Raw genomic sequence first — 22,877 nt, 5'->3', positions numbered from 1 at the left:
AGATCAGAGGCAGGTCTGGGCATCTGGAACCTGGGGGACCTCACCTCCCCACCCAGCCCTTACCCGCCTCTAGCTCTGCACCTACAGGGAGATCCTTACCTTGCACAGTAAGGGCCACGTGCTTGTGGGCCACACCTGCAGAGTTGCGGGCTGTGCAGGTGTAGCGGCCAGTGTGGATGGGGAGGGCCTGCCCGATCTCCAGGGCACCTGTGGGTGGCAACGGGGCACAGAGAGGGGTGAGGGGACCCAGGACAGACGTCCCCAGGGACAGAGCTGGCCCCACCCACCCTGGTGCCTCTCTTGCAGACCACTCCACCTGCCTCCCTGCCCATTGGTAGGCAGCATGGGAAAACCGTGGTTCGAGGCCTGTCGGTGCTCCTTGTCTGGGGCATGCCTGTGGCAAGTCCTCTCCACTCTTGGGGCCTCAGTTTCCCCATGTATATAATGAGGAATCAGATGGGATGGTCTCTAGAAACTTCAGACTGTGATGTCCAGGATCTGTCTCTGCCCCGCCTGGAATCCCTGGCCCACCCATAGTGCCATAGGCCCTCACCCTGATACCCTTGGGTTCTGCTCAAAACATGCCTCCTCCAGGAAGCCTCCCTGGATTACTGCTTCATCTATCCTCCTATTGCCCTGTCTTCCTTAGTCTTGGATGCTCAATGAACATGTTTTAACCTTCCTGGACCACCCCCAAACCCCCTGCCTAGCCCCAGATGGAACCGGAACCACAGCTTCTTCTTCTTTTTTTTTTTTTGAATCACAACTTCTTATACATGAGCTTCCCCATAACTGCTTGTCAGAAGAAGCAGTTTCTACTGCTTTGGAAGAGTGAAAACCGTAGATCTGGCCAGCGATGCTCAGGCTTTAGGATTCCACTATCCAATCAGCTAACAAGTAAATGTCACACCGAGAGTCCCCGTAAAGTTGCCCGCTTTTAATTTCAACAAGCAGAGGCATTTCAAAGGCGCCCGTCTATGATCATCTGCTTTCACAAAAGAAAGGACCTTCCAGCACCAAAATATTAAGAGAAGTATAATTTCAGAGGAAAGGAAAATCCTTCCAATGAGATCAAACAAGCTTTTTGAACCCTCTCACATAGCTATTACGATTCTCGTGTTGCCATGAAGCGGCACCCACCTCGCAACTCACATCAGGGAGCCACAGATGGACATCAACACTCCAGGGCGTGAGTAGGGTTAGGTAAGGGGGTAGTGTAAGGTCCAGAGAGGGTGAGGGGTGCCCCTGGGTCACACAGCAGGGAACGGCAGAGCCAGGCTGGGGGGCCAGGCTCCCCACCTTACTGTCCCCCACCGGCTCCAATGGTTGTCTCTCACACCCTCTGCTGGACTTCCCCGGGTCCACTCCCCAGGGCTCACCCTCACTTACCCGAAGGCAAGACACGGTAGCCACTTCCCCGCACCCCCAGTGGGGCGCCTGCCTTGCTCCAGGACACGAGCGGGGCTGGGATGCCTGTGCTGTGGCAGGTGAGGACCACAGGTGCCATCTTGGTCACAGTGAAGTCCGTCTGGTCATCAGCGATGGTGGGAGGCACTATAATGCAAGACAAGGCTTGAGGCCCCACCGCGGTCCGTGGGGCCCACCCAGCCATGGAGCCAGGTGCATGAAAACCACCCGTGGGGGACACAAGTGATGAAGGCCAGGGAGGGTGGGGCGACAGGGAGAGGTCACAGTCTCTCACTCGGGAAGTATTTTTTGCTGGGCTTTGGGGTGCAGTTATGAACCACTTTCTTTTATTTTCAAGATTTTATTTTTTATTCATGACAGACACACACAGAGAGAGGGGCACAGGCACAGGCAGAGGGAGAAGCAGGCTCTCTGCAGGGAGCCCGATGTGGGACTCGATCCCAGGACCCTGGATCACATCCTGAGCCAAAAGCAGATGCTCAACCGCTGAGCCACTCAGGGGCCCCTGAACCGTTTTGTATAGAGATACCAGCTACATCTCTCTGGAGTACTTCACAAGAGAAGGGAGCCTGGTGGGAGCTCAGAGTTGGGAGGCCACAGAAGGCCTCCAGGGGACATGCCATTTAACCTGAGATCTGAAGGAAAAGCAAGGGTCGACTGGGTGAAGCACAAAGGGAAGTGTTCAGAGCAGAGGGAACAGCATATGCAAAGGCCCTGAGGTGAGGAACTAAAAGTTGAGCAGCATGATTGGAGAGTGAGGCAAGCCATGGGGTGAGCTGAGCCTGGTGGTGGTGGTGGTGGTGGTGGTGGTGGTGGTGGCTGCATCAGCATGCACAGGGCCATGTGGACCCAGGTAACACCTTGCATTCTATCCTGAGGGCAGTGGGCAGCCATGGAGGGAGGACTTTTCACCAGGGTGATGACAGGTCAGATTGGGGTTTAGAACAATCTGTATCGAAAAGAGGCCTCTCCTGAGAGCTCCTACGTGCCAGAAAGAGTGCTGGCATGGGGGGCTGCGTCAGTGTGGGGGTGGGTGGGATGAGGCGATGCAGGCGATGCCCCCATCCTATCTTCTCCCCCTTCCTGCTCCTACTCACCATGAATGGTCACCTGGTAGAGCCTGCGGGCCTCGCCCACCTCATTGCTCACCACGCACTCAAACTGGGCTGAGTCCTGGGGGCTGGGAGCTGTCAGGAGCAGGGCGTTGGAGGGCAGGAACCTGGGATGGACAGACAGATGGTTGGCTGCTAAGCAACTGGCCTGGCTGACCCGAGCTCAGCCAGCTGCCACCTGCCTGCCCAGCAACCTGGATACAGGGGACTGGGTGTCTCATGACTAATTTTTCCTCTGGTATCTGCTCCCCAGCCCAGAATCTAGAAATTTCTTCTAGAAGTTTCTACTCTTCAAGCACTGGCTGTTGAGCTTGTGGGCACGTTTAGTTTTCACCCCTGTGATTCTGTGTTGTTCTGTGTTTTTCATCCCTGTATGTTTTCCAATCACCAGCTCTGACAACTTGCATAATAGCGACCAAATCAAAACCTCTTATCAGAATGACTCATGTTGCTTGAGCACCTGCTTTAGACAAAAGCTCCATGGTGGCCTGGCACCTGACACAACAAATATCTGGCAAAATAATTGGTGAACTGACACCTTTAAGGTGCTGATCTTTTCATGATCAGCTGCATTTGAGAAACAGGGAGACAAGTTGCCAGGCCCAGCCGAACTCAGGCCTCCAGGTATCGATCACTGGTAGGCCCCAGCAGCTGTAATGGTTAAAACCCCCTTGTCAGGCATCTCAGTGTGACAATCCTCCTAGATGCCTGAGGTCAGGACACAGATCCCAATGCTGGCTTTGTTGAGAACCCAAGTGCCTCCCTGCCTTGTTTCTGACCAGGCTCCCCACCATGAAATGGGCACACCCTTCCCCACCCCCAGCACCTCATGATGCCACCCCGATGCCCAGTTCAGTACCGGTAAGCACCCCGCTGCAGATGGAAGTCCACCTTCTGTCCATCCTTCCACCAGACCACCTGGGGCTTGGGGAAGCCTTTGGCCTCACAGGGCAGCGAGGCAGGGGTGTGGGCAGTCAGGGTCAGGTTGGAGGGGCTAGGGGTGATGGCTGGAGGCTCTGGGGAGAGAGTAGTTTTAAGGAGACAGGGGGGCAGGATGGAGGCAGGGGAAGAGGGTATTTCCACCACCATCAACCCATCCTCTGAGGGCCGGGGAGAGGCAGGAGGCACTCTGCAGGAATCTTCCAGCAGGCTCCCAAATCTGGGGTGATGGGACCTTTGCTCACCCCCTAACCACCTCTCTGAATGTGGCCCTCAGCGTCCCACTCCTCCTCAGCCCTGCCCGAGGCCAGCACCCAGCAGAGTGGCCTCCACCAAGGGGATCCGTTGGAGAGAGGAGAGCAGATTAGAGCGTCTGGTACAGTGATTCTGAATCTTATCCTTTCAAACGTTTTAGAGCTGTGCATATTTGGTACAATAGTAGAGTATTGAAAGTATATACTATATGCATAAAATAAATACGTATCTTTTGAGTATGTTCAAAAGTTTCACTCATAGGCTTTACTGCCCAAACCATTTAGAGGCCATTGCTCTTGGCTCCTGACAGGATGAACCTAGAAGCCAAGCAGGACCAGCCCAGATTGGAGATGGCTGCTGAAGGCAAGGAACATGCCTTCCCTAGTCCACCTACCGAAGACCTGGAGGTCACGGCCTTGCCGATCAGAGCCTGCAGAGTTGGATGCGAGGCAGAGGTAGTGGCCAGCGTCCTGGGCAAGGACTGGCTGGATCCTCAGGGAACCCTCCGGCAGAACCTGCAGCCTGGAAGGGAGGGAGGGGGTTGCTGTGGAGGCCAGCCCACTAGGCACACCCTTCCAGGGGCTGGGCCCTGGTGGTGTCTCTAGCAAGACCCTCCCCTCTGCCCTTGGTTTCCCCAGCAAGAAAGTGCCAACTCTGGAGTACTTCATCCATGAAGCCAAGGTCAGAGGGGGGGTCACAGCCATGGTGGCATCGGGGGGGCCTCCCATGCTCCCACCTGGGCCCAGCTTCTCCCTAAGAGTCAGCAGGCAGCAGCATCCAGGAAGCACCTTTTCTGAGCATGTCCCCCAGATCTGAGAACTGTGCCTTCCCAGGACCATGTCCTGTACCCCAGCCAGCTGGACTGGGGATGAGCTGGACCCAGGCTGGGCCAGTGGAATACTCTACCCTGGGAACTGGGATCCTCAGGCAGTTCTCTAGACTCTGCAGGTTGTACAAACTGAGAAGCTATAACTTGGGGTCAGGGGAGCCTGGGGGGCTGTTTCTGCCATTTTTGTAGAGAAAGGTGTAGAAAATTGGTCTGAGAGAGAGAGGCATGAATACCCACCCCCAGAAACAAAGATTAGTAACCAAGAGTCAAAACCAGATAGACAGACAGCCCCCCAAGGTTCTTGACTGGACAAGCCTATTCCTTGGGTTCTGAGAAGACCCACGTGCTGGCAAGGCAGCCAGCTTTCTGTTCCAGCTGACCAGGCGGTTTCTGCTTAGAACCAGCACCTAAGACCCTCCTCTCCCAGCTCCCACCTGGGACTCTTGGGATCCAGGGGGGCTCCATCCTTCCGCCAGCTCACGAGGGGTGGGGGAGCACCATCCACCTGGCAGGGCAGCAGGGCCGTCTGGTTGATGGAGGCGTTCACCGTGGGTGGTCCTGGCTGGATGGTGGGCACCACTGGGGGAGGGGCACACAGGGAGTGGGTACTGGGAGCCTGGGGCTCTACGAAGGGCCAGCGTGGGGTGGGGTGAGGCCCACTCACTGTGGATCTCCACGTGGAAGGCCACGCTGGTGCTGCCCGCGGCATTCTGGGCCGTGCAGCTGTAGTTGCCCCCATCGGCCGTGCTGAGGGCCTGCAGCTGGAGGAACCTGCCCTGCTCTGGGAACTGGGTGTGGGCATCCGCCTAAGAGGTCCCCAGGATGAAGAGAGCCTCGTTAGTGCTGGGCCAGGGCAGGTCAGCCCCCGGGCACGGGGCAAGGAGACCAAGGAACTGGTGGGATGGGCTGGCCTACAGGTGCCCAACGGACACCCCTCTGGGGGAAACAGCCTCCTGTGGGAGGGAATGAGCCTCCTGCCCCTGGGCTCTGCCTGTCGGGGATGTTGCAGAGGAGACTCTGGCTTGGATCAGGAGCTGGAGCTTCCAGAAGACCTACAATCCCTTGGTTCCCATCTTGGGTGGGGTGCACAGAGAACCTTAGTAACTAGCCCCAGGTCACACAGTCACTATGTGTAGCTCGACGGCATAATGGGAAACACACAGATATGCCTCAGGAGCCCAGGGTGTAAATCCTAGCCTTGCCTCCGTGTCCCCATCCATAATATGGGGATGGTAATAAAAACGGGAGCGCAGGACTCCGGGAGAGGAGGTGTGTGAAGTGCTGGCACGGGGCAGCCCCTCAGCACCCGAGATCTAGTCTGCAGGGTCTGGGCCCGACTGGCGTGCAAGGTGCTGCCCCTGGCTCCCCAGCCTCGCACCCACCTGCAGCAGGACGCCGTCCCGGTGCCATTCAATCTGAGGTGCGGGCTCCGCCTCCACCGAGCACTCCAGAACCAGCTGCCCTGGAGCCAGGCCAACCACAGAGCGGGGGCCCCGGGGCCCAATAACATGTGGGGGGCCTGGGTGAGCAGCAGAGGGGGCATGAGAGACGGACCTGCCCCTGCAGACCATCCTGCCTCCCTCTCCTGCCTCCACCCCGGCACCCCCTACCTTGAACCCTGACCCGGAAGCTCTTCTCGGCTTCGCCAGCAGGGCTCTGGGCCAGGCAAGTGTACAGCCCGGCATCGCCCACCTGGGGAAGGAGCAAGGTGAGCAAGTGCCTCTGGCCCCGGCCTGTCCGCCTCCCGATCTGGATTGCTTCCTACACCACCAAGGACTCGGGATTCAGACTCAGGCCGGCCACGCCTGCCATCCTGCCTTCCCAGTCACTCCCCTCTCTGGGATGTTTCTCTATCTCCACTTCACCCTTGCTATATGGCTCGGGCGAAAACTGCCTCCTCCAGGAAGAGCTCCTGGATGGATGACACCGGCCCTCCTCTGGTTGGGCTGGGAGTTACTGGCTCCTGACCTGGCTGGGAGCTCTTGAGGGCATGGCCCAGGTGGGTGGTCTCCACGGGCTCACCCCCCAAAGGAGGAGCTCGGCCTAACTCCTAGGTCCTGCTCCTCCCCGTCCTCCTCTCTTGCCCTGCCTCATCCCACGGCAGCACCTGCACGCTCTCTACCCGGAGCACTCTGTTGCCATCCCGAGGCCTGCCCAGGCCCTGCCCGTCCTTGTGCCAGGTGATGTTGGGTGGGGGGTTGCCCCGGGCTTCACAGTGGAGCTCCAAGGGGGTGCCGGGGGTCAGCAACAGCTCTGCAGGCTGGCCTGAGTCCTCGATGTAGGGGGGATCTGCAAGACACCCGTCTGGGGTCAGCCACGGCGGCTGCACCCAGAGCACTGGAAGCGGGGGTTCAGCTCCAACCCCCCATCACCCAGATGCTGGCTGCAGATGGGGCCACAGATGTGGGGGACGATCCTAAGAACCCTAGAAACCACGGGCCAGTTTGCCTGGGCCAATTATTTGTGCTTTAAAACCTGGGTGGCTCAGTGGTTGAGTGTCTGCCTTCAGCTCAGGGTGTGATCCCAGAGTCCTGGGATCAAGTCCTGCATCGTGCTCCCCACAGGGAACCTGCTTCTCCCTCTGCCTGTGTCTGCCTCTCTCTCTTTGTGTCTCTCATGAATAAATTAAATTAAATTAAAAATAAAATAAATAAAACCAGCAAGTCCACAGTATGGAGGATGCAGCTGACACAAGACTTTCCAATATGGCACAAAATTTGCAAAATCTTGTGCATGAGACTTAGGGCTCTGTCTCCAGATTTCAGAGGTTCCTTTGTCCCTGCTTTGCAAGGTTTGGGGGACAAAGCTAAAGAGGGACAGCCCCAGGAGAATGAAGGGCGGCAAGGCCAGCATCCCATATGAGTCTACCTTTCCTCCAAACCTGGCACCCAGGCAGCAGCCCCTGGGGAGATCCAAGGGCAGAAGGGGGGCTCACCTCCTCACCACCTGCTCCATCACCCCCAGAGGCCCACCTTGCCCCCAGGCCCAGAGAAGCTGGCACTGGGGGCAGATGGCTCACCCATCACTGTCAGTTGAAAGTGCCTCCTGGCTTCCCCCGCCTCGCTCACGGCCACGCAGGAGTAGGTCCCCGCATCACCAGCTCCTGCTGTCTCCAGCAGTAGGCTGGGCCCCTGTTCCAGGCTCTGGGGCAACAGGGGCTCCCCATCCTTCATCCACGACACTAGGGGCAGGGGGCTTCCCCGGGCTTCACAGGGAAGGACCACCGAGGAGCCACGGACCACCGCCACGTCATTCTGGACCTCCACTGGCTCCAGGACAGGGGGCACTGTGCAGGGAAAAGGGGTGGACATGAGTCCTTTCATCCACGCCAGGTGGCCCTCACCCTTGGACCTTCACACAGGCTGTTCCTACATGGGTCAGGACGCCCTTCTCCTGGACAATTCCTTCTCATCTCCAGTCCTCAGCTCAGACCTCACCTCCTCCAGGAAGCCTTCCCTGAATCCCCAGGCCAGTTGAGGAGCTCTCTTCTGTGCTCTCACAGCCCCCCATCCTTCCCCTGGTGTCACTAGCTGCCTGGAACTGTGACTGCCTCTTTACAGAGCTGTTTCCTGCACTGACCTCTGGGTGGCAGGGGCTACACCTGCTCATTGCTGTGTCCCGGCCTGGTAAGGCTCTGGCACACCACGGGGTCAAACGGCTGCTTGTGAGATGAATGAATGAGCAACCAAATGAACCAAAGACCGAGTCTCTGTGTTTGCCTACAAGGGCCTGAGGACGCATTTAATCTCCCCTCACACCCCTGCCCACCTCCTTCACTCCCCTCCCCTCACTCCCTGTCCGTACCGTGCACCTGCAAGGTGAAATTTCTGTTGGTCACGCCAGCTGGGCTTGCAGCCACACAGGTGAAAATGCCAGAATCTGCCAACTGCACCTGGGAAATCCTGAACCCCTCGAGAAGGATGGAGGGGACAAGACGGCAGGGGGGAGCTCCATGGAAACGGTCCCTCTCCTTTCCTACCCCCCAGGGGTTTACCTGCCAGCTAGGAGGCTTGGAAACTTACACCTGAACAGGCCTGGCCTCTGCCTAAACCCCTTTCCTGGTTCCCTGGTGCCCCCAGAGTAAACCCTGGACTCAGACTTCTTGGCCCCTCGTGCCTTCTCTGACCCACCACCCTCTGAGGCCAGATTTCCTGCTTTCCCAATTCTGCAGGCTGTGCTGTTGCACCCAAGGAATGCGACACCTGCTTGCCCCATCCCTCTTCTAGACCATTCCTTTTAACCTTTGGGACTCGCCAGAGTCATCCTGCCCTGTCTGTGTCCCCCACTTTCTCTCGAAATCCCTCTGGCCCTGACCATACCTCCTGAGCGAGTCTTGTCAATGTCCCCAGTGACCTTGAAACATGTTCCACTTGGCTTCCGGGACAGCACGCTTTCCTGGAGTGCCTCCTAAACCGTCCCAACCCTGCGCCTGCTCCTCCTTCCCGGGACCTTAGACTCATCCTAACACCGGCCGCAGGGGCTGCAGGCCACACTCATACTCGGGGGGCTGCAGTCAGTCCTGGTTTCCAACACCACCTATTTGCCAACAATCCCTCAACTCCCAAGTGGAGAAGCCTCCTTCTGCCCTCTACACAAATGTCACTTTATCTGAGTGTCTATCACTGACCAGCCTAAAATACTAGCCTCCCCTGGGACCTCTCATTTATTCTTCACTCGACTTTGTTCTACAGAGCACGTATCCCTGGCGACCTTCCTCTGCTATATCTGTTTAATTGCCATTCTCCTCCCCTGACCAAGCAGCTGCAGGGCAGGGGCGTTATTTTGCTCACTGCTCTATCCCAGTGCCTGCAACTGCAGCACTCTCTAAGTGTGGAAGAATGCATGAAGATTTGCTTCAGAAACCTTCTTCCAGGAAGCCTTCTCTGATTTCCTCCACCCCAAGGCAGGCTGAGTTGGATACAACCAGATGTCATCACCTGGATCTGTGCCTCCCTCCCCAGGCTGTAAGAGCCTGATGGCAGAGGCCTCTTTCATCTCCGGAGCTCTATTTGGGGGTGGGAGGCCCTCATTCTGCCCATCATAAGCCTCTGTATGTATATATTATTTTTATTTGAAGACCATTCAGATGTATTCTGAAACCCAAGCTGCCTGCAGAGTGGGTGTGGGACCTGCTGGCCCAGGGGCCGGGGAGCCTCTCCCCTACCTGAGGGTACGGCCAGAGCTGTGGAGGTGGGTGCGCTGGGAGAGCGGAAGGGGCAAGCCATCCTTGAGCCAGCTCACACGGATGGGTGCGGAGCCCCGGACAGGGCACGCCATGGTCACCAGCTCCCCGGGCCTGCTCACCAGGGTCCCTGAGCTCTCTGCCCACTGCTCGATGGTGGGAGGAACTGGGGGTGGGCAGAGAGATAAAGGGGCTGGTGAGAGGGTTGAGGGAGGGGGTCTGGGCGGGGGAGATGGGCTCCTCTCAGGTAGATTCCAGGAAACAGCAGGAGCCACATCCACACCAGGTGAGGATGAAGCCCACCATGTGGGGGCACCCCTCACCCGAAGGCTCTATTTGCATCTCCCCCATTCCCCAGCTCTCCCATCACACTCCCAGGCTGCAGTGCTTGTGTCTCTAGTCCCAGAAGGGGTTGCAGAGGCCCAGAGAGGTCAGATGGTGGCCCAGCTCATGGTGTGAGCACGGCCGGGGCTTGAACCAGGTCTCCCGCATCCTGGCCCCGGTATCACCCTCCAGTGGAGGCCCCACGACGGGCCAGGCTGCCGCAGCCCCAGGATAGCAGAGCTCCCACCTCGCCTCAGCCCTCAGCTGCTCACCCAGCACGCTCACTGTGTGCAGCCTGGCGTCCTCCCCGGCTGCGTTGTGGGCCACGCAGGTGTAGGCGCCCGAGTCCTGAGCCTTCAGGCCCTTTAGCACCAGGGCACTGCCATCCAGGTAGAACCTGCACGAGGACGGAGAGCCAAGAGCTGGCACATGAGGGTCTGGGATGCTGCCTGGGGGCCTCGGGGCATAGGCCAGGCCTTACCGGAGGTGGGGGCCCACGCCCTGGTCCAGCGGGCCACCGTCCTTCAGCCAGGTCACGTCCGGTGGTGGCTGCCCGTCTGCCTCGCAGTCCAGCCGCACCTCCTGCCCCTCCAGAACACTGTGCTCCTGTGTGGCGCCCAAGCTCCGGATTCGGGGGGCCACTGTGGCAAGAGCTGTGGTGAGGCCCAGGGCAATGGCATGGGGTACCAAGGGGGTGAGACACTATGGGTGGAGGGGGCAGACATACCCAGCACAGCCACCACGAAGTCCTTACGGGCCTCGGCCTGGGTGTTCTCGGCCACGCACGTGTAGGTGCCAGCCTGGGTGGGCTGTAAGCGACTCAGCTGGAGGCGGCCCCCCCGGGAGACCACACCGTGCACCACGCTGCTCTCTGTGGGATGGAGGGATGTGCCAGGCCGTCACCTGCACAGACCTACTGCCCCAAGCGCCACCACTGGGCACCCGACAACAAAGTCACATGACTCCCTGAGCGGGTGCCCATCCCCCCCCCCCCAAGACCCAGGAATCTTGGCATCACCCACCCTCCTCTTGTGCTCACAGGGAAACTGAGGCCCAGATGGGGACAGGGTCCCTTGCTGGCTACATCATGACCTTCCTCGGCTGGGTCTCTCTCATTGCTCTTACAATGCTTTACAGCCTTTCCCCATCTTCTTCCACTGGAGACATTTCTTGCCAAGATGCCCCACTCCCCGTGGTGTCCAGGACTGGCTCCTCTTCTGCAGACCCTCAGGCCTTCCTCACCTCCCACCTTTGCTCCGGCTCCACCTTGCCCACCCCCACCCACCAAGGCTTCCAATCTGGGTGAACCAGCCACCCACTGGCCACTTCCTGGTCCCCATGTGGGTCCGGGAGGGCTGCCCCGGGGCCTCTGCTCAGGCTGCACACGGCCACCCCAGCCTGGACTGGCCCTCCCCGCCCCCCATTCCCTCCAGCTGCATCTCTGCCTGAGCCCAGGCTGGCCTGCCTCCCCCAGGTCCTCACTGGAATAGCCAGTCTCTAACTTGAAATCCACGGAGCAGCTATTGTATGTCCAGCTGTGAGCTTGGAGTTCGAAGCCGAGTAAAACACAGCCCTTGGCTTCAAGGGGCAGAAGTGCATCGGAGACAGTGAGACACGGGTGATCCTGTGTGAGCAACCCCGTGAAGCCCCTGATGGAGCCCGGAGGGGTCAGGCAAGTCTTTAGAAGAGGCAGGTCTCAGCTGAACTGAGTGGGTGTCAATCAGCCAGTAGAGGTACTCAGCGGGGTCGGGGTAGGTATTTTGGGGAAGAAAGAGTGTGTGTCGAGAAAGGAGGTAGAGAACAGGCCTCAGAGGGGCTCCACACCCCGCTGTAATCCTTAAAGAAAGGAGAGCATACGCCACACAAACACACGTACTGGAACCTCCCACGCTAATCGCCTCAGCCCAAAGGTGGAAACAACCCAGATGTCCACCAACTGATGAACAGATAAAAAAAAAAAAAAAGATGTAGCCACATGGTGGACCAGTCAGCTTTAAAAAGAGTGAAGAAAATGTAATTTCACTTAAAAGAAGGAAAGTAGAACGGATACACCCTACAATGGGGATGGACCTTGAAACACGGTGATACTAGAGTAGAGAAGCGAGTCACAAAAGGCCACATATTATATGATTCCACTTTTGTGAAATGCCCAGAACAGGCAAGTCTCTAGAGTCAGAAAACAGGTCAGCGGCTGCCTGGGGCTGGGGTTGGTGTCAGGTGTGAGGGGCAGCGGGGGGTACAAGGTAACAGGTAAAGGGTGGCCTTTTGGGTGATAAAAAATATTCTAAAATTGATTGTGGGGATGGTCTGTGAATATAGTAAAAATAATGGAATGATGGGCTTTAAATGGGTAAATTGTATGGTATATAAATCTTGATAAAGCTGTTTTCAAGAGAGGGAGGGGGACTGGGAGGAGGGAGAGAGAGAGAGACAGAGAGAGAGAGACAGAGACAGAGACACAGAAGGGCATGTGGGATCAACTGGCAGCGGCTGGCTCTGTTCGGAGCCCAGTGTGGGGCAGCGGGAGGTAGGCTGGCCAGGCCCTGCAGAGCCTCTGGGCTGTGGTTCTAAGGACTATGGCCCGAAGGATTTCAACAGACAAGTGACCCCCTCAGAGCCGCCCTCTGAGATCCCTTCCTTCCTGTGTGGACACTGCCCTGGCAGCTCAGAGTGGGCCCAGGACTTGTGTGGGGGCTGCTGTCCTCATGGGGCAGGGGACAGTGGTGGCCATAATGGGGAAGGCCACAGGCAGAGAGAGCTAACGGCCCCAGAGGTATTTACCAGCCAATAAGAGGAGGGTTCTGCTGAGACCCTGGGGTGGGAGGAGAGGAAGAGAGCCAGACAGGACAGAGGCCTGGATTGGGAGGTGACCAGCAGCTGGGCTGGAGGGGCCAACACCAAGCCCAGGGTCAGGCCAGCTGGGCCTTCAGCACCCACCCTGCCTCCATCTCAGGGGGGTGGCTGATGGTGGCCACAAACACAGGGAGCCTTCGAGTCCCCATGGGAACAATTCTCAGCATTGGGATTTCAAGGGCCAATAGGGTTGAAGACAAATAGAGGGTGTGACAGACAGGATGCTGCCCTCTTCAATTTTGACAAAAATGGCAACAACCAACAACTCTCCAGCTTTCATTGCTGTGTCACCACAGGCAGGAATATTTAGCACTGAAAGGATGAGATGCACTTACCAACAGGCATTCTGTCCTTCAGCCAGGTCACAGCAGGTGCAGGGACCCCAGTCACATCACAGCTCAGGACCAGGGGGCTCCCAGCCACCTGGCTCACTCTCTCTGTCTCGGGATTCTCAAATGTCGGGGGCACTACAGGAGAGAAGCCACATTGACACCGTCCTAAGACTCTGCGGTCCCCTTCCTTACACTTGGGCAGATTAGGGACACCCAACTGGCTCTTCCTTCTGGTTAGCAGTTGACAGTTTACGCTTTGCCACTGGTAGAGATCTAGGTTGTTTTAGTCACAGATGTAAATAGAACGTGCAACTGTCTATTTCAAAATATTTTTATTTATTTATTTTTAAAAATTTTATTTATTCATGAGAGACACACAGAGAGAGGCGGAGACACAGGCAGAGGGAGAAGCAAGCTCCATGCAGGGAGCCCAATGTGGGACTCAATCCCGGGACCCTGGGATCACTCCCTAAGCCTAAGGCAGATGCTTAGCCACTGAGCCACCCAGGAATCCCCAAAATATTTTTAAAGCAGAGTCCAGAGGGGTCTACTCAGCCCAAGGATGGTGAGTGCATGGCTAATGTACCAGTAGTTCTTAACTTATGCCAGGGCAGACATCACTAATCAATCCCAACACTCTCTCCTGCTCAGCCAGGATGGGGTCACACATGCCAAGCAACCACAACCAGTGGAACAAAAATGACTGTGCTCAGGATGAACCATCTCTGTCATCAGGGACCAGACCTTCTGCTTCCCATTACTCGTCAACATAACCATCAGGAGAAGGCTGGTCCCCAGCTTACCCTGGACAGTGAGGACAAATGTCCGCATGGCTTCCCCAGCTGTATTTCTGACTTTACAGCTGTATAAACCTTTATCCAAAACCTAGGACAAAGAGAGCACATGGTGATGGTACACATGGCGCTGGGATGGGAGTACCTAGGGCTCCCCCAAAACACCAGGCCACAGAACCTTCCGGAGAAGGGACTCCCCAAATATGCTGGTCCTGCCTGGGAAGCCAGAGGAGATAGGACCCCCACCCCCAGACTTCCCTCAAGAGCTTCGAGAAGCAGGAAGGCTGTTAGAAGGTGAGTGTGCAGGTTCCGGACCCCCACCCTCCCCTGGGCCTGCATGCCAGCCAAGCCTGGAGGAGAAAGTCCCTCTCTGTGGGGATGGAGCTGGGCCAGGAGAGGGGAGCCTAGTGCGATTTCCCAGAGGAGCAGCAGATATTCATCCAGCAGACACTTGTGAGTGTCTAATCCACACCAGGGAGGGTGGGCAGAACAAACCCCCAGAGTCATAGCTAGAGGGGCCAGGAAAGGCTTCCAGATCCCAGGAAAACACATTCCCATGTGATAGGGAATGGATGTGCTCAAGGTCAGTCCAGAACCAGATCTGGATCCCTGTGCTCTTCTCATGTCTCCTGCCCTGGAGGCTGCTAACCAGCTCGGTGTGAGGCTGACAAAGCTGGAGCCCCACACCCTGCCACACAGCCACCCAGCCCCATCTCCCAGGCTCACCAGGACCAGGACCAGGACCCACACCCCCCACAGCTGCCCATACCATGGGGCTGCTCACCTGGGTGTCCTGGATCTCCAGCCTCTGCCCACCCTGCAGGGCCTGGGTACGCTGTGCCAGGACCAGGGGTTGCCCGTCCTTGTGCCAGGTCACGGTCGGCTCAGGGACAGAGTCTGTCTCACAGCTCAGGACCGCTTTGTCCCCAGTCCGGACCAGGATCACATCGTGGGGGCCGCTGGGAGGCTGCCTGAAGGTGGGGGGAACTGGGATAGCAAGTAAGCAGAGTGAGAGAAAGCAGCCTGCCCAGTGTCCTCCCTGGTTCCAGCCAGAGGTAACAGCTAATGGAGGCCCATGGGGTCACAGTGGGGCCCACCCCAGGGATGGCACAGACCCAGGGAGTTGGAGGAACAGAGTTCAGGTCAGCATGCCAAGGACCTGCTGGGTGACCTGGGAAAAGCCTCCTGCCCTCTCTGGGCCTCAGCCTCCTAAATGGGGAGATGTTCTGATGGTCCTCCTGGACTCCTTCCTACACAGGGTAGGCCCCGGCTAGTTAGAGCCCTCCTGAGGGATCTCCATAGCCCATGTCCCTCCAGCAAACAGTATAGAAGCCCCCACCCTGGGCTGTGAGCCCTGGCACACTGTCTGGCACTCAACCAGTGGGTGAATAAGCGCAAATTTATCAACTAGACCCAGGGCTAAAAGGAACTTTCCAGTCAGCCCTGGCTCATGGTATCTTGGGCCAGCTTTTCCCCAAGCGGATTCTGAAGACCAGGAGCCCTGAAACAGGCTCCACGCCAAGAACCTCTGATCAGTCAGGCTTGGGAAGGGCCTTTCCTGCCTGAGCCAGCTCCTGTGGCTGTCCCACTGTCCCCTCCTCGACTTTGGAGAGCACCCTGTGCCAGGTATGGGGTAAGAACTCATATACCATCGTTTAATCCTTATGTCAACCATCACCTTACCAATGGGAGGCCTGAGGCTCTGAGAGGGAGGGTGACTCGCCCAAGGTCACAGAGCAAATAAGCACATGGCTGAGTCTCAAACCCAATGTGTCCAACTCTTCAGACCAGGATCTTACCCACCATGCTGCCCAGAGGGTGTGGGTGTCCTGGCTGCCCCCTCTCCTAGCTGTGCTGCCTCAGGGTATGGGGCTGAGGGCTCCCTGGAGGAGTGGGGGGACAGTGCAGTTTGGGGGGCACACCCAGGACATACCCAGCACACTAAGCTGCACCAGCTTCTGGTCTCGGCCGGCGGCATTGAGGGCCTCACACGCATACATCCCAGAGTCTGACGGCTGTGCCCGGGCCAGCTGCAGTGTGTGGGTACCTGCGGGGGAGCCAGCCCCTTGCAGCAGCAAACAGGCCTGAGGCCCCAGGCCCAAGACCCTTAAGCTTTCCCAGAACCTCCGTCTGCTCCCAGGTTGGAAGAAGCAACTCTGACGTCCCCCCGTAGCCTTGGGGTGGGCTCCAAGCCTCTGTTTACCCACCAGGCAGGAGGAAGACCTCTTTTCCCAGGGAGAGGGCCTGGCTGTCCCGGTACCACGTGACCTCAGGGCTCGGGTGAGCGTGGACGTCACAGGACAGGGAGACACTGCTGTTGACGATGGCAGTGACCTGCTCCAAGTTCGGACCTGTGATTTGTGGGGGGGCTGTCCCCATAGCCACCGGGAGGAAGATAGACACATGAGAACACATCCTGGCAGGGGGCCGAGATTAGGAGCTCCCAGTGCCTCACTTTGGTGCACTTTCATACAAGGCCACGTGACAGCCCCTATTTGTCATATCTACCTCACAGATGAGAACACAGGGCTCAGAGATCAGAGAGGGAGAGTCACTTCTCCAAAACCACCCAGCTGGTTGGCAGCAGAGCTCAACTATCAATTCAGGCTCTGGTCCTAGACCTTGGGGGCTCCGCAAGGGGATCCCTTGTCATCCCTCTGTCCCTGAGGCCACAGCTCATGGCCAACGAGATGGAAACCCCCTAGTGGGTGACCTCTCTGAGCTGTAAATTTGGGCTGGTTTCCTAGCTCTGCTAGAAGGTCATTCTGGGGAAAGTGTCAGCCCCATGCCAAGTATAGAGTAAGTCTCAACAATGGTTCTGTAAGGCCTCAGAGGAAGCATTCTCTGGCAGCCTCCAATGCTGCTTAAAATCATCTGGGGTTGGCCCACAGTGATCAGGGTCCCCTCTCTGTCCCATGATGTGGCTGGCGCCAGTTGGGATCCATGTACTCTGAGCCCAGGCCCAGAGCCCAGCACACTGGGAGCAATGAGGCTGTGCCCCTCCGGGTGGGAAGAGGTGCCATGACTGCCCACAAGGTTAACCCTGGGAACTGGCCACAGCCAGCCCAGAGCACCAGCCCTCAGCTGGGAACCCACAGGCACCGCCGCTCAGCCCAGCTCACCTTGTACCCTGAGGGTGAAGAGCTTCTCGGAGGAGCCTGCCGGGTTCTCGGCCACACACATGTAGCTGGCAGCATCAGCCACCTCGGCAGTGGAAACCTGTGGGTGCAGGGAGAAGGTGCCTGGAGACAACCACAGGCCTGCTGGCTCTGGGCTCCCCCAGAAAGTACTGCGAGGGCTCCTGCCCTTAGAAGGCCAGCGTCTCTGCCTGTGTGGAGCAGCATTCGGGGGCTCCACTGACAGCCAACCCCCCCCCCCCAATTCATCAAGTGTTCTTTGTGACATTCGGGGCACAGTGTGAGGTTGATGCTTGATGATTCCCTGTAGCAAACTCTATGGTGGCAGCAGTCTCCCCCCAGCACCAAGTAGGGCTGGTCGGTGCTGTGCTGGGCTCCCGGTGTCCATGCACCCCTTTCAGGGCCGGTAGCCCTGAACTGCCAGCAATCTGCTCACATAAGATTATCTAGTGGGCCAGATTAAATCCCGGATGCTCCCACATGCTTTTGGGCAAAGAGCCTCATCTGGCACAGATAACAGCAGCTCCTTGGTTCCTAGACAAACAACACCGTGTCATGGTAGTTGCTGCCATTAGCCTGCGTTGGGGGACACCCTGACCTGCAAGACTTGCCCGTCCTCCAGGACCTGCAGCCGTGGGCTTGGGGCAAAAGGCAGCCCATTCTGGAGCCATGAGATGGTGGGCATGGGGTTGCCCAGGGCCGGGCACTGTAGGCTGACGGTGCTGCTGGCATTGACTGTCACCTCCTCCACCAGCTCCTCCGTGTCGCCCAGGATCACAGGTGGGGCTGGGGGGGTGGGTGGCAGGGAGAGCAGGGTGAGGAGCAGGTGGCCTGGCTGGGAAGGGTCCCCAGGGTGGGGGGTGGGCACGAAGGTGCAAGCAGCACATGGGGCCAGGCTCTGGCTAGGTCTCCCCGAGCCCTACTACCCACGTGCCCCATCCCCCTGCCCCGGCCCAGCCCTGATGCAGCTAAGTAATCTGGGGCACCGAGAGGGCGGTGATTTGGTCAAGATGATACAGCTAGAAAGCAGGCCACTTGGAATTTGAACCCAGTCCAGCCTCCTGACCCCTACGTGATCAACCTCCCAGGACAGAGGACTGAACATGCACTCTGCCTTAACCCCTTTCTCAGGGAGGCCCTCGGGGGGCCTGTAGACCTAAACCCTCTGGCCCCAAGCCGACCACTCACTGAGCACAAGCAGCTGGTAGTGCAGCCAGTCCTCGCCCACCTCATTGGAGGCCTTGCACGAGTACCTCCCAGCATCCTCCGCACGTACCAGGGGGATCTGCAAGACCCGGCCTCCTGCGGGGATGTGGGACAGAGACCTGAGTGAGGGAAAGGACGCCCACTCTTTCCTCTGGAAGGGACCTTGAAGACATCACTGCCCCACCTCCTCTGTGAAACGGAGAGAATCAGCTTGCCCCACTTGCTGTGGGCCAGGCCCTGGGCTGAGCATTTTCTCGGCCTCTGACTCTGTATACTACTGCTACTCCCATCTTCCAGATGGAAGAACTGAGGCTTCGCAAGAGTGCCCAGCAGCGCTCCTCAGTGAAGGCCGGGGGAGGAAGCAGAGAGCTGGGCAAATGTCCAGGGACAGACTTTTCAGAAGCAGTGAGGCAGCTCCTGGGTTGTGGTGATCGGGGGTGGGGGACCCTGGGGAGTATCACCTGGGACCCTCTGTGATCAAGAGGCAACGAGGGCCAGACCCTAGCACCTATGTGGGGCTAGAGGTGGCCTCCAGTGGGGACAGGTTAGGGTCACTCTGTGTTCAGGATTCTAAGTTGGGGAATCACTGGCCCAGGCTGTGGTGTGCTTGGGGCTCACTGGCTACAGAGCTGGGGACAGGAGCGGGACTTAGAGAAGCAGTGGCTGAGCTTGGGGATCCCTTGATATGTGAATTTAATCTATGGTCAGGTTCAGAATTAAGGTTCTCTTGTGACCACAACCACTATGTGCTCGTCGGTAATCAGGGGTCAGTGGCCAGGGTCAGGGGTCAGTGTTGGGGTCGGAGGTTAATAGTTAGGACCAGCGGTCACCTGAGGGCTGGGATTAACCTATGGTCGGGATCTGAGGTCGAAGTCAGCATGTGATTGAGTTTACTGTGTACCCAGGATCTGGATCAAGATCAGTGTCCAGGTCCAAGGGCAGTGGCCAGGTTAAGGGGTCAGGTAGGGGTTTCTGACAGGGATAAACAGCTTTCAGTAAGCACGGCCTCTTTTCCATCTCCAAGAGGCTGCCTTCTTTTGCAAGCACCAAAGTACAAACACTGGAATGAGCCTATTTGTCTAGAGGCCGGTGCAAACCACCGCATCTCCCCCTGGCCAGCCCCACCACTGCTCTAGAACAGGACACTGCAGGACACAGGACAGGTCCTAAGCTCAAAGGTCACCAAGGCCCCCTTGAGGAGATGATACAGGGCTCCACACCTGGAATCCCAACCCCTCATCCCCCACTGTGGTCCTCCTGAGATCTTACTGAAGCAACTGGCTCCTCCTGCAGAGAAAGACACCAGCTTTGGCCAGTTATCCCAGGACATTATAAATCTTGAGGCCCAGAGGTGGGCATGGCCTGGGTGAGAACCTCTGTTCTAAAAACTGGAGGCAAAGGGGGAGCCCTGTTTTCACCCTCAAATGGGCAGAGTGTCTATCCCTGGTTTATGAAAGGCAGCCAAGGTCCAGAGTGGTCATGTGGCCTGTCCGTGGTCACATAGCACACAGCACACAGGAGCTCCAAGGACTCGAAAGGGCAGTTAATAAGCCCAGCTCTGAGGTGGGTGTGCCCCAATCCCTGCCTGCAGATCCCCCCCCACACCGTACTCTCTAAACTACCTTGCAGGACAGACACCCCGTCTGTGGCCAAGAGGGGCTGGTCCTCCCTGTACCAGGTGAGCTCCGGGGGTGGGACAGCATTGGTGTCGCAGTACAGGTAGGCGGGGTTGTTCTCCACGATCTCCCGATATTCCATCACCCCACTCCGGGCCTCTTGTTCCCTGGACGGGATCTCAAAGGCTGCACTGGCCTCCCCCAGCTTCTGGAACATGGGGGGCACTGGGATGGGGGGGGACAAAGCCATTAGAACACACAGCTACCCAATGAGACGCCTGTGCTAGCCTCTCTCAGGTGTGGAAATGCCACAGTTAGAGCAGATCCCTGAGGCCAAGGCAGTTTTTAAATTCACGCCTCTCAGCCAGTGTTTATTGAGCAACTACTATGCTGGGCACCAAGATCAGGTTCTTGCCCACCGTGGCTCACGTCCAATGGATTCAAAAGACTTCCCATGACATGTTGCCACCTCTCAGGGGAGGAAGCCAGATACTAAGTTTCAGCCAGTTTGTTTATTGGAGCATAGAGGCACAAAATCATTGGCTTTCAGGGGTGATGGAGGCCCTCAGGGCTACCTGATTTGATGACCTACATTTTATAAAGGTAGAAGCAAGGCCCAGGGGGAGGGCAGGAATGTCCCCAGGTCACGAAGTCAGTGAATGGAAGAGCCCGGGCCAGGGGCCTGGAGGTAAGACACACCAGCCAGCAATGAGAAAGGGAACAAACTACCTGGAATGCAGTCCACCTGCCCGATGGCTCCAGAAGCACTGACACTCCCGGCCTCCCCCGCCCCATGCCCACTGGCCCATGCTCCAGCCCAGCCCCACCGGCCCCCACACACCCTGGATGAGCACATTGAAGTCCTGGTCATCCTCGCCAGCCACGTTGGTGGCCACACACAGGTACCGTCCGGAGTCTGAGACCTGTGTGGGCTGGATCTGGAGTAGCCGGCCCTCGCCCAGGAGGTGGAGTCGCTCGCTGGGGGTCACGGGCTGGGATGGAAGAGGGGAAAGATCAGAAATGAGGGGCAGAAAGCACGCAGATGAGGATATACATATATATATATATATGTATATATATATTTATTTATATTTAAAGATTTATTTATTTGAGAGAGTAAGAGAAATAGTGCATCATAGGGAGGGGCAGAGGGAAAGGGAGAAAGAATCTCAAGCAGATTCCATGCTGAGTGTGGAGCCTGAAATGGGGTTGCTCTATCTCATGACCCTGAGATCACAACCTGAGTTGAATCCAAGAGTCAGACGCTTGGCTGACTACACTATCAAGTGCCCCGAGCCAACCTATATTTTAAAAAAATTTTAAAAATACAACACAAAGTGGCAGTAGTACTCTGACAGTTTTATAACACCAAGCCTGTCTAGCTTAAAAACCAGGAGTTAAAAATGGGTAAACGTGGTGTTTAGTGTTGATGAGACCTGTTCCCCACAAACAGCTGGATTTCTTAGTAAAACACAAAGTGGGGCAGGGCCCAGGCTGGCTCTGGGGCCAGGAGCGCCCTGACAGCCTTCTCTGGAAGGTTCCAAGCAGAAGCAGGGCTCCCAGGGGTTTCCTCACTTACCTGTCCATCCTTGTACCAGGTGATGGTGGGCGGGGGCATGGCCCAGCACTCACACTCGAGGGTCAGAGTACTGTTGACTTTGGTCCTCACTTCCTTCACGCTGGCCTCCCCCAATGGGTCATCTTTGGAGATGGAAGGGGGGACTGAAAACCACAAGGGGGTCTGAGAAGCAGGCCTAGGAAGGGGATGCTGAGACCCAGTGCTCACCCTGGACTCAGGGCAGTCCCAGAAACGGGCGTGCTGGTTCCCGAGAGCAGGGGAAGAGGGACCCTGGAGACTGACCTGTGCCTGCAGCTGTTTACTTAGGGGAGAGAGTGCTGGTTAACAGTGGTTTACATTACGGGGCGGTGTGGGCAGGGAAATTCTCTGGGGGCCATTCTGGGGGTGCCAGTCTGAAGTCGCAGTGCAGGTGGCAGAGGGAAACTGGGCCTGGTGTGGATCTGGGCATTGGTGTGACCCAAGGCCTAACTCACCTGTTCCCAGCTCCTAGGGTCCTTGGCCCTAAAATGACTAAGTCAGCCCTGGCTGCCTGGTGACCGTCAGAGGATACAAGCCACAGGGAGGTACCTTAGGGTATCTGTGGGAGCCCAGGCACCGGGGGTCCCCTCGCTCCCAAACAGCCTCCTGTCTGCCCTGCCACTGTCCCGGAGGGTCCCTGACTCACTGAGCACTTCTACGTGGTAGTTCTTCATGGCCTCCCCAAGCTCGTTGGTGACCACACAGGTGTACTGGCCCGCGTCTTCCTTCTGGGCATTCAGGATCTGCAGCCCGTGGGTGCCTGCTTGCACGGGGCAGTGGCCAGGGTCACCCCCAAGGTCACATGACCTCAGGCTCACCAGTCCCTCCCTCTAACCTAGCTCAAGAATGTGTCCCCTGGCCCCTCACTTCTCCCCTGTCAGAGGGCATCACCTGGGAGCAGCTGGATGTTGTTTGAAGCCTCAAACGGGGCACCATCCTTCATCCAGGTGATGGTGGGGGAGGGGAAGGCCAGTGCCTCACAGATCAGAGAAATGGGGTTGTTGATGGTCACTGTCACTTCCTCATCTGCACTGTCCTCGGTCACTCCCAGGATGGTGGGAACCACTGTGGGGAGGCAGGGGGTGTGATTGTTAGCAGAGAGCCCTGAAATCTGGGCCTGAGGATCCAGAAAAGTCTCAGACCTGTTGCTTAGCTTCAGAGCCTAGGCTTCCCACCACTAAACAAAGCCACAGGGGAAGCTGGATAATTTCTGCCTCAATTTCCCCAGTAGCCTCTTAGCATCCACACAGTCTTCTAATCTACCAGAGCCCTG

At 57.4% G+C, this 22,877-nt stretch overlaps 1 protein-coding gene across 1 annotated transcript in view; it reads right to left on the bottom strand.

The window, feature by feature from the left end:
• The window catches only part of HMCN2 (hemicentin 2), a 146,592-nt gene that overhangs the window by 27,557 nt on the left and 96,158 nt on the right, over positions 1 to 22,877 (bottom strand). Inside the window, 29 exon segments of the mRNA XM_041724913.1 lie at positions 100 to 207; positions 1,390 to 1,554; positions 2,526 to 2,647; positions 3,400 to 3,556; positions 4,129 to 4,256; positions 4,998 to 5,142; positions 5,228 to 5,369; positions 5,946 to 6,082; positions 6,174 to 6,255; positions 6,671 to 6,852; positions 7,583 to 7,849; positions 8,368 to 8,465; positions 9,728 to 9,911; positions 10,342 to 10,466; positions 10,551 to 10,710; positions 10,797 to 10,940; positions 13,258 to 13,389; positions 14,058 to 14,139; positions 14,833 to 15,035; positions 15,982 to 16,095; positions 16,256 to 16,417; positions 17,171 to 17,267; positions 17,784 to 17,971; positions 18,374 to 18,487; positions 20,014 to 20,232; positions 20,849 to 20,999; positions 21,587 to 21,729; positions 22,251 to 22,364; positions 22,496 to 22,669. Coding sequence (XP_041580847.1) covers positions 100 to 207; positions 1,390 to 1,554; positions 2,526 to 2,647; positions 3,400 to 3,556; positions 4,129 to 4,256; positions 4,998 to 5,142; positions 5,228 to 5,369; positions 5,946 to 6,082; positions 6,174 to 6,255; positions 6,671 to 6,852; positions 7,583 to 7,849; positions 8,368 to 8,465; positions 9,728 to 9,911; positions 10,342 to 10,466; positions 10,551 to 10,710; positions 10,797 to 10,940; positions 13,258 to 13,389; positions 14,058 to 14,139; positions 14,833 to 15,035; positions 15,982 to 16,095; positions 16,256 to 16,417; positions 17,171 to 17,267; positions 17,784 to 17,971; positions 18,374 to 18,487; positions 20,014 to 20,232; positions 20,849 to 20,999; positions 21,587 to 21,729; positions 22,251 to 22,364; positions 22,496 to 22,669 — 4,239 coding nt within the window.

This window comes from Vulpes lagopus, chromosome 12 (assembly GCF_018345385.1).
Source record: "Vulpes lagopus strain Blue_001 chromosome 12, ASM1834538v1, whole genome shotgun sequence".
Lineage (NCBI taxonomy): Eukaryota > Metazoa > Chordata > Mammalia > Carnivora > Canidae > Vulpes > Vulpes lagopus.
Note: the sequence above shows the minus strand (reverse complement) of the source record. Positions and strands in the feature narration are given on the sequence as shown.